Source organism: Chaetomium globosum, genomic scaffold, assembly GCF_000143365.1.
Source record: "Chaetomium globosum CBS 148.51 scaffold_2 genomic scaffold, whole genome shotgun sequence".
Classification (NCBI taxonomy): Eukaryota; Fungi; Ascomycota; class Sordariomycetes; order Sordariales; family Chaetomiaceae; genus Chaetomium; species Chaetomium globosum.
This window is the reverse complement of record NT_165977.1, coordinates 818,247-827,862: the sequence shown is the minus strand read 5'-3', so window position 1 is coordinate 827,862 and position 9,616 is coordinate 818,247. Positions and strand designations below refer to the sequence as shown.

Genomic DNA, 9,616 nt, shown 5'->3' with positions numbered 1-9,616 from the left:
ACAATTTCCCCAGATATGCCCCTTCCCCGGCATCATTCCACGTCAGCACCTCGACAAACTCCGGCTGCAGCGCCAGCGCCCCCAGCCAAGCGCCGCGGCAGCGTCAGGCCCCCCGACCCAGAACCAGTTGCCGTGCTCCGGGTGGTGCTTGCATTGGAAAGGTGGACAGCGGGAGCATGTAGGCCCTTTTTTGCGGCGCGGGTGACGGCGAGGTTGGTTTCGTCGGTGGTGAGGGTCAGGTTGAGGGTGGAAGCGGGGGAGCCGGAGGGCGGCCAGGCCGTTTCCCAGCCCATGAGGCCGGAGGTGGCGGGGAAGGTGGTAAAGATGCTGGGCGGGTAGGTGCCCTCGGTGACGGAGGGGTGGTCTTCGAAGTTGGGGATGAAGTAGGGGTTGTTTTTGGTGGCGGGGAGGGATTGGAAGACGGAGGTCCATTGGGTGTTGGCGTTGGAGTTGGCGCCGCCGCGGAAGGTGCTGAGGAATGGGCGGTTGGCGTGGTGGTAGTAGGCGGGGTGGGTGATGTATTTGGTGAGGAGGGAGGTGCAGTCGGAGGGGGATGGGATCACGGCCATGTCCATGGAGAAGAAGAGTTTGAAGTCTTGTTGGGAGGCAGCTTCGAAGAGGAACTCGAGCGAGGCGCGGGTCCACCAGGCGTCGGGTTGTTGGACGTTGAGAGCGAAGGCGTCGAGCCCGAGGGACTGTGCTTCCTTGACGTCCGTGAGGGCTTGGTCGATGGTGGACATGCCGCCGACCTGGCGAGGTTAGTGCGTTGTTTGGCTATCTGGGTGATGAGATTTCTTACCATGTAATGGGCGAAAACGCCGTGGACCTTAGCATGGGCCCTACCGGTAAAGAGTATGGTAAGGCCTATTGCCGCAACGAGGCGGATGATAGATGACATGTTGATCGCGTTGGTGGGCACAACGGAGCTTCAAGCATCGACAGAGTGAAGCATACCAGTGGCTCTAAGAATGGACGAGCGTGAGGTAGATGTTATAACGAAACTGAGCGGTGTCTTAATCGGTCTATCTCATGTGCCGTTGAACCCAACGGAAGAACCGGCATGGGTTGCTTTGCCTTGGCCGCCGCGTTTGGCCAGCCCAACATCTCGAAACAATCCGGTAATTTAAAGCTCATAGTCAGAAGAAAGCGCTATACTCCGCATTGTAACGATTTGGTTGTATTCAACACAGCATCCTGACTGCTGAGCTGATATCAGTAAGTAAAAGGACAAGACAGGCGATAATTAAAAGGGTCAAGAATAGCGGTTGCCTTGAATAGCCCCTGAATTAATTCGCCGAACCTTCCTTGGAGCCCGGCTGGTATTGTGGCAGAAGTTGCCAACTGCTCTGCGTTCATGGCGCAATCCTGAATGTTTCACCTCGGCCCTAGTCGGCGGCCGCGGCGTGGGGTAACCACCGCTGATAGGATTTTTGAGTTGGCCAAACTGGGGCTATATTGAACGGACAACTATGTCGGCGAGCTAAAATGTGCGGTTCGTCACCCGGTCCCGAAGTATTGACCCGAGTGCTCGCTGGTAAAGGTGCCCCGGACGAGAAGACCACAACGAAGGCTCGTGCGGGCCCACCCCCATGGGCCTCGATTCTTCCGCCATCCAAGCGGCCCTTCGAACACAGGCAAAGCCGCATGAACTACCCATTCAATGGCCGTATGTATTGACGTACCATTAACCACTGCATCGTCCCACGCCGTCCAACTACGAGGCCAACGTCATCAACGTACCCCAATCAGCCTCATTATCCCTCCTGATCTCCATCGGAGTCTGGTCCTTGATAAGCGCAAACAGACTATTGCCCTTGAAGTAGACCGACACGCCCCTCTTCCCGTCCATGCCCAAGATCCGGTACATCGGCCCCTCAGCATGCAGTTTATTCCGTTCCGGCATGAACTGCAGGTCATGCTCCGGACACCACGCTTCAATAACCTCCTTAAAGGTAACCTCCTCCGGTTTCTTCGCAGCAGCAGCAACATCCACCACATTCTCCTGCACCCTCTCCTCCTCCCTCTGACGCTCCCTCTCCTCCCTCCCCGCGTCCCTCGCCGTCTTCAACGCAGGCCCCTCCTCCGGCGCCCTCAACTCCGCCCTCACCCTCTCCCCCAAATCCAACGCCCTCTCAATCATCGCCGACCCCTTCTCAAACTCCGCCACCACCGACGGCAGCACCTTAATCTCCTCCGGGAACACCTCATCCTGCCACCACTGAAACCACCCCCCAATTTCATTATAATCCGCCTCCTCCAGCAACAACCACCGATACAACGCCGCGTGCCACGCGGGGAACACCTCCGCCACCAACACCTCCGCCAGCATGCTCGGGCGCACCACTTCCCCCCACTCCAGCAACTTATCCAGCGCCTCCATATACGGCGCCTGGTCCTGCGGCTCGACGCGGAAGTGGGCGCCCAGATAGCGCGCCATGCTCGGGAGCAGGTGGTTCATGACGAGCGGGGTCCACAGGTCGCGGTCGCGGCTGCTACTACCGCTAGAGGAGGAAGGGCGCAGGATATCCTTCCACTGCTTGAGGCCGGGGATGACGCCGCGGGAGAAGTCCCAGGCGTCGATGAGCTGGCGGAACTTGCGGCGGACGTCGGCGACCAGGCCGGTGGTGCTTAGCGGGTCGAGGTGGGTGGGTGGGAGGTGGGGCAGCCAAGGGAAAATCCAGCGGTGGGGGAGGTTGTGGGTGTGTTTTTTGGGCTGCCATTTTTGCAGGGCTTCTTCGAGTTTGCGCGTGATGGCTTGGAAGAGCTGGGCGCGTACGAAGGGGGGGAGGAGAGGGGCCCAGGCGTCGAGGACCGCGATCAGTGGGTCGGGGTCGCGGACGTTCCACTCGCGGACGGTGGTGGTGAGGGTGCGGAGCCAGAGTTCGTACATCATGGTTTCGTAGGGGGTGGCGGTGGGTTTGCGGTAGGTTTTCTTGGATTGGTGATCGAGGCCGAGCAAGCCGCGGATGGAGTTTAGGCCGTCTACGAAGGCGGGCTTGGGCTCCTCGAGCGGCTCCCAGAGTTGGCGGAATTGGTTGAACAGGGGGTGGATTGCGGCCACGGCTAGGGAGCCGAGCTCATCCTTGATCTGTGGGAGCATGGAGTCGGAGAGGGAGTTGCTCGCATCTCGCAGTCCGGCGATGACTCGTCCAAGCCGGTAGCTTAAGTCGGCTTTTCTGTCGGCCTCGCCGCTTTCCGCTGGCCTGGAAGCCGCTGTGCAAGCCCCCGTCACAGACTTGTTCCCTTGCAAACTCGCCGAGAGCTCTTCCAGTTCCTGCTGCTCTTCCTTCAACTGCAGATCCAGGAAAGCCTTGCGTTCTTGCAGGCTCTGCCATTCCTCCAGAATAGCCATGAAGTCATTCTGGGCACGCTTGACGAGTTTCCGGTTTTCCACTGCCTCCGTAGATTCGGCAGGAGCGGCGCCTCCAGTCGGGGTCATCAGTCCTGACGATGTGGTGAGCATTTTCTTCCCCGGCCCTGTCATGTCGAGAATGGGGGTGAAGGCGTCTGGTATGTTGAGTCCAGGGGCAGCCTTTTTAATCTCATCCATGGTCAAGTATTTCGGCTTCTGGCGCTTGGGCGTGCTGACACCGCTGCCACCTCCGCTGCTGATACCGCCAGTCAAAGCCTTCTTCCTCCGGGCGGCCTTCTTCTTCTTCTCCTCCTCCTCCGAGTCTACGACTTCCTCTCCGCGCAAACGTGCCTGCCGCTTCTCCTCCTCCCTCTCCTGTTTGGTTTTCTCCTTGACTGCACCTAACCCGGCCCCTTGGGGCCGAAGGTTCGCCTCGATGATGACATTCCGACCTTGCGCCTCCTTTCCGAGACCCTGACCCTCGACGTATCCCATCCTGGCCATCATCCGGGCGCCGAAGGAATTGGCGTTGATTTTTGTCTTGCCGCCTCTTGTTTTGCTAAACGCACTCGGCAACGCGGCGCGGGGTGCAGCCGGCTCCTCGTCCTTGGCCAGGAGTGTCGGGCCCCGCTGAGACATGGGCGTAAACCCATTGCCGAGGGGGTTGGCGACGTCAACCTTTGACTTTACAAATCGCGGAGGAGGTGCCGTTGGTTTTGAAGGAGTCGCTTGTTGGGTGGGAGGCGTCCACCCCAGGCCTTGCGCTGCAGCGGCAGATGCACCCTTGAACCCCAAACCTACGCCATCCATCTCTTCGTCTTGTTCGTCCTTCTCTTCGGCGTCGCTTGGGACGGCGCCAGGGTTGGCGTCATCGTATTCCGCCTCCTCCTCGTCAAGCTCATCGTCAGAATCGGCTTTGGCCTTCGCAGACGAAACAAAGCTGACACCCTTGTTCCGGAGGCTCTTGTGCTTCCACTGTCTGCCCGAGCCCTCATCCTCGCTCTCGGACCCAAATATCCCTAGCGCCGCGCTCTCCTTTGAGTCACGCCCTGTACGGCGCCGCTTGCGGGGGTTGAAGTCGGCGAATTCGCTTTCGTGGGGATTGCGCGAGGGCATCAAGTATTCGTCTTCCTCGGCATCGGATTCGGAAGACGAGTAGTCTGCTGCAGTCGCCTTGTTCAGGCTAGCTGGATCGAATCGCATCTCGTCGAGTCGTGCCATGATGGCGTTGCGCGAAGTTCGTTGCAGCTTTTCTTTTTTGATCGGTTTGCTCCAAGCACCTTGACGGCAGTGGTGACGCTTGCCGCGGCAAGGCCACAAAAACGGCGTATGCGGTAATCAACCCCGATATTTCCATGTCATTGCATACTTCCGGCTAAACGGTTATATGCGACTAGGCCGGTTATATACCCCTTTAACTCGATGCGCTTCCTTGAGTTGCCCGTAACTAAGAAATGTTAATATCTTGAAAACTGGATTTGCTCCTGAATGGAATCCATGCGCCTTGAATGTTAATCCGAATGAATACCTTACTTGTAGTCGTGACTCGAATCAACAGGCCCCGATTAATCAAGGCCCTAATTTCATATACAAGGTACATGGCAATCCACATTCGGCTGCCAAATATCATCAATTGAAAGAGGATGACTTGCTGCGGGATTGTTGACCGGCTAAGGTTGATTGTTCTCAAGCCCGTCGCAGTTATGCTTGAAATTACAAATCCTATACATTTAACATAACCTTCAACTCGAAGTTAACATCCAACATCTAGCCCCCCTATCTTACAAGATTCCACAATCATAAGCCCACCGAGGCAACAGATATAACCTTCCCTTGCGCAAGAGCCTCAAGATGCTCCTGTGTCAGCGGGTCCTTCTCCTCAAAGTGTTTCTCCTTGCGCTTGTCACTGCTCCAGGTAGTGATGTCGAGGGAGTCCCCGCCAATCGGTGTGAAGCAGTGCGTGAGGGCCATCCAAGCTGTCAAGCCATTCTGCTCCTCCTTGTACCTTTTCAAGTTCTTAGCAAAACCGAAAACGTCCGCCTTGGGCGTGTTTGATGCCGGTAGGGGTAGGTCCGCGTCACTCTTGGCTTTGGCAACGAGATCGTCGATGTCATGCGGCCCAACCAAACTGATGCCGTACTTGGATGCGTATGAAGCAATTTGATGATGGAAATCCCGCGGCTCCCATTTCCGCTTGTCCTTGGCAGGTACGAGCGACTGCCGCCGGTACTCATCGTAGAGCAGTTGACTGCATCGTTTCGCAGTGCGGGAAAAAGCCATGAATAGTGCCATGATCAGGCCAATGTTTTCAATTTCCGAGTCCTCTTTCAGTAGATCCTCGCGCTCCAGCTGGGCCAAGGCGGTCAAGAAGAGGCGACCAATGATCAGGTAGGTTTCGGTAACGGTAGTCCCGTCGACCCCATGCCAGCCCATCAGCCCTGTGTCATTATATTGTTCCCCTAATGATGTGACCAGAAGGACATACCTAACCACGCCCATTGCGGTATTCGTGTTGAGAAAAAAAGCCAGAGCCTCGCAGATAGCCCACCGCTCCTTGAGGTTATCCTTGGCCTCCTCAAAGTCAAGGATGAGGTTCTGCAGGACCTCGAGGACGCCATAGGCTCCATGCCTGTTAAATGTGTACATGTCAAAATAGTCGGGGCATCTCATGTCGGCGTAGATTTCTTGTGCATGAAACCTGCGCTTCCCAGCACTCGAGAGCTTCCAGATGTGACCAGGGTGCTCGGATGCAGGTTTACTGCAGAGACAAGTGTCACCGGCGTCGCACTTTGCAGTCCGGTCGTTCTCGCCGTTGCGAAAAGGAGGGCGGCACATGCAGACAAACCGGTAGGCTGTCTCAGGGTCTTGGGTAGCTATCTTGTACTCCATGTCCACATTCGCGGAGCACGAGATGAGTGGAGTCCAACGTTTGCTCCGAGGGATTGTCGGAGCTGGCGCGTCATTGCGGTTATTTTGGCTGCCGGTTGATGGATTTGACTTTTTGGATGGCCGGCCAGGAGCGGCCGCCGCTGTGGCCCCACGTTTGGGTGCCATTTTGGGTGAAACAACAAGGCACTTCGCAGGTTGCTTTGTGTGATTGCTAAGTCCCTGAAAGATGGAATTTCGTGAAATTACATAGCGCGAAGCAGGTCAACAGATGGGACGCGTCTGTCAGGTGGTTTCTGGCAGGGGTGGGTAGGAGGGTTAGGGCTATGTATGGATCATGTCAGAGGAAAACACAATTGATGCCATCTCGATTTATTCAGTTATTGCCTTTTTTGAGCGGACTGGCTGTCGACAGAGCAATGCAAATGCGCTCAGGGTGATAGATTTGACGGATTTAAATGCAATGCGATGCACTTCAATTGATGCGATGCGATGCGACCAAGGAAAAGAATAGGGTTAGGGATGTGCTGTCAGCCAGGGGTACGGTTCCAGCACGCCCATTATACATACATCTATCTATCGCAGTCTAATACACATGAGCTTTTTGGCCAGCCGCCAGGCCGGGTCGCGACACAGACACATTGGAGCTGCTACTCCTCACTTTAGTGTTTTGTTCAGCCAGGCAAACTGGTACCTGTTCCACTCCTGCGCAGCTCCAACTTGGACGTGATATCCAGCTGTTCCCTTGAAGAACATGTAAGTTGCATTATCGCCGAGTGCGTCCTTGACAACCTCCGGCTGACCAGCGAAAAACCCCTCGAACTCGGAATCGACGACAAGGACGGGTACTTTGATCTTCTCAATAACGTCCTTGAGAGTGTACTGCTTGAGCGATTCGAGCCACAGGTACGGGGAATGCTGTTTGAAGCACCACAGGCCGTGTCCTAGACCCCAGCGCATGAGTGTAGGCACCTGTGGGCTATCCAAGAGCGGCAAGACAGTCTGGTCAAATTCCTCTTGCTTGCCCGCAGCATGAAGTTCCTTCAGCTCCGAGGTCAGCTGACCAGCGTATCCCTCGTAGACATCCCACACGCCGCCATTGAGAATAAGGGCCTTGATTCGAGGCTCAAACGCGGCGGCACGAGCGGCCAGATAGCCACCCATTGAAATGCCAACAAGGACCAGCCGGTCTTTATCGACGAAGCAGCCTTTGCGCTTCATCAACTCGTCGATAACTGGCGTGAGAACCTTCTCCCAATCGGGGATGAAACCAATGTCATCATTGCGGCGAACCGTGGGCTGCCCTGGTCCTTCGTAGGTAATGACATTCCAGCCGCGGGCCAAGGCTGGTACGACGAACGAGTGGTAGGAATCTTCCTGGCTGGCGTCGTATCCGTTGCCGATAATCAAGGTCGGCCGTTTGACCCTGTCGGCTGCGGCTGTGTACCAGATTGCTTCAACGGTGAAGTTATCAGTCGGGATCTGGATACGTTCGCCAGGAACGGGCAGTGCAGCAAGCGCCTTGTCAAAGGCAGCGCGTTGCTCGAGCCAAAAGCTATTAATACGAGGGTCCGTCCAGTTCGCATGGTTGTAGAAGTCGGCCTGGCGGTAGTAGCTCGATGCGGCGAACCACGCTTCCCGGACGTTCAATGAATCGTACGCATTGTCCGGATCCTCGGCCTGCTTCTTGGTGTATTCAGCCAACGCGTGGAAAGTCTCAAGCCAGTTGGTGAAATTCCCGGCCTTGATGTCTTTCGCTGCGGCCAAAACGTCGTTGACGTCGCCAGCCCCGAATATGGTGCTTCCGAGGGTGAAGAGCAGCTCGAAATGGAAGCTTTCATCCGTGCTCAAAGGGATGACGGGATCCTCCGGCTCCTTTGGCGAGATGGAAGAGGATGGCCCAGGGTCGCGGGAGAGAATGGAGCTTGAGGCTACCGTTGCCCCCAGCAGAACAGCGCTGAATAGGGAGGTTGACTTCATCTTAGAAGGCACTCAGAAGTAATATGAAGTAGAGAAGATTGGGTACCAGAGTTGCTCATGACAGTAAGGATCACAACACAATGTTCTCGGCGGTGCACTGCCTTTTATCTTCATTTGCTTGTCCTCTCAATCTGCTCCAGCGAGAGCAACCCACAACCAACTTACACTTCCACTCTGCACCAGCCGTGCATCGAGCGTGTTTGCGATTGGTGTGTTCCTGGAATAAGACCGCGACGACTCGGACGGAAAAGGCAACTTTTTTGCGATTGGTCGCTTTGGGATGTTCTGCCCCACGGCTTTTCGCAACCCCCATGGCAAACACTGCCACGGCAGCATCGCCAAGCCCATAACTCAGTCCGAGCATCGCCAATCCGGCGGATGAGAAGCCCTGGACCATCACAGATGACGCCACCAAAAGAATTGGCTCACCGCCCGTTAAGCAGAACCACTGGAACCTGGGAGGCGGTGGGGGCCAATTCTTTTTGGTAGGATGATCTGTAAATCAGCACTGCCTTAGAGGAAATGCGTGCGTGTGCGTCAATTCCTACCTCGGTAGTTATTCGTACCTGCCTAATAACATGAAACCAACTTCTTGAAGCAACCGGGCGTCCAATGCTCCGCTGTTCCTCAAATCCAACAATCTATGATTCGTTCGCAACGCTAGGCATCTAATTTCCGCACGAAGGTATCTACACAGTATAGCTCAGTCCCTGGATGCGACGAATCGCAAATAGAACCGGCCGCGTGGCAACTCTCAAGTCTCGACGAGAAGCGACATCGGTCCTCGTGAGCATTGTGCACATGTGCAGCAGACATGGTCAACCATGGCCCCTCCAAGGGCTGCTCGACATGTCGCAAACGACGCGTCAAATGCGACGAGGAGAGGCCAAGCTGTCGTGAATGCCTCCGGCTGCGACGGGTGTGTGGAGGTTACGAATCAGAGAAAAAGACAGGCGGGATTCGGTTCAAGGAACAGGGCACTGGTGGTGGAAGGCTCCTCCCGTCGACGTCGCGCCACGGGCGGTCCAAGAGCTCTCGCATGTCAACAACACCAGAATGGTCACGTGCAAGGCAGGCTGTCATACCAGCAACGATGACCCCCAGCGACGAATCATCCGCTGTCTGCTTCTTCCTCACCTCGATCGCGGCCCTGGGACGCAGCATTCACTCTACCCAGGGCTTCCTGGAGCCTCTTTTCCCTGTCGTAGCCAAGGAGCATCCAGATTCAGTCCTCTCGACCGTCCTAACCGCCGTGGCAACGAAGCTCTGGAGCATGTGGAAAACCCCAACAAACAGCTATCGAACGCCTCATCCCCCGTTTACCAGGGCATTGAGTCGCCGCGCGCAGCTCTCACCGATCCCCTCGCGAGGTCGAGTACAGTACCGTCTCGACGCTTC

The 9,616-nt window shown here is 56.2% G+C and overlaps 5 protein-coding genes across 5 annotated transcripts in view; 1 reads left to right on the top strand and 4 right to left on the bottom strand.

The window, feature by feature from the left end:
- Nucleotides 1-32: 32 nt before the first annotated feature.
- CHGG_02389 (uncharacterized protein) lies at nt 33-898 on the bottom strand (the record flags this gene model as incomplete). The annotated part of the gene is made up of 2 exons (XM_001228904.1): nt 33-749; nt 800-898. The coding sequence occupies 2 exons, from the start codon at nt 896-898 to the stop codon at nt 33-35; spliced, it is 816 nt and encodes a 271-aa protein (XP_001228905.1).
- Nucleotides 899-1,385: 487 nt separating this feature from the next.
- CHGG_02388 (uncharacterized protein) lies at nt 1,386-4,573 on the bottom strand (the record flags this gene model as incomplete). The annotated part of the gene is made up of 3 exons (XM_001228903.1): nt 1,386-1,622; nt 1,683-1,714; nt 1,807-4,573. The coding sequence occupies 3 exons, from the start codon at nt 4,571-4,573 to the stop codon at nt 1,386-1,388; spliced, it is 3,036 nt and encodes a 1,011-aa protein (XP_001228904.1).
- Nucleotides 4,574-5,149: 576 nt separating this feature from the next.
- CHGG_02387 (uncharacterized protein) lies at nt 5,150-6,406 on the bottom strand (the record flags this gene model as incomplete). Its single annotated transcript, XM_001228902.1, has 2 exons — nt 5,150-5,981; nt 6,198-6,406. The coding sequence occupies 2 exons, from the start codon at nt 6,404-6,406 to the stop codon at nt 5,150-5,152; spliced, it is 1,041 nt and encodes a 346-aa protein (XP_001228903.1).
- Nucleotides 6,407-6,895: 489 nt separating this feature from the next.
- On the bottom strand, nt 6,896-8,218 carry CHGG_02386 (uncharacterized protein; the record flags this gene model as incomplete). Its single annotated transcript, XM_001228901.1, has 1 exon — nt 6,896-8,218. One exon carries the CDS (start codon nt 8,216-8,218, stop codon nt 6,896-6,898), a length of 1,323 nt encoding a protein of 440 aa, XP_001228902.1.
- An 814-nt stretch (nt 8,219-9,032) lies between these two features.
- Nucleotides 9,033-9,616, top strand: part of CHGG_02385 (uncharacterized protein) — a gene marked incomplete at both ends in the record, with an annotated part of 4,776 nt that continues 4,192 nt past the window's right edge. The window contains one exon of the mRNA XM_001228900.1: nt 9,033-9,588. Coding sequence (XP_001228901.1) covers nt 9,033-9,588 — 556 coding nt within the window. The remainder of the gene's footprint in view (nt 9,589-9,616) is intronic.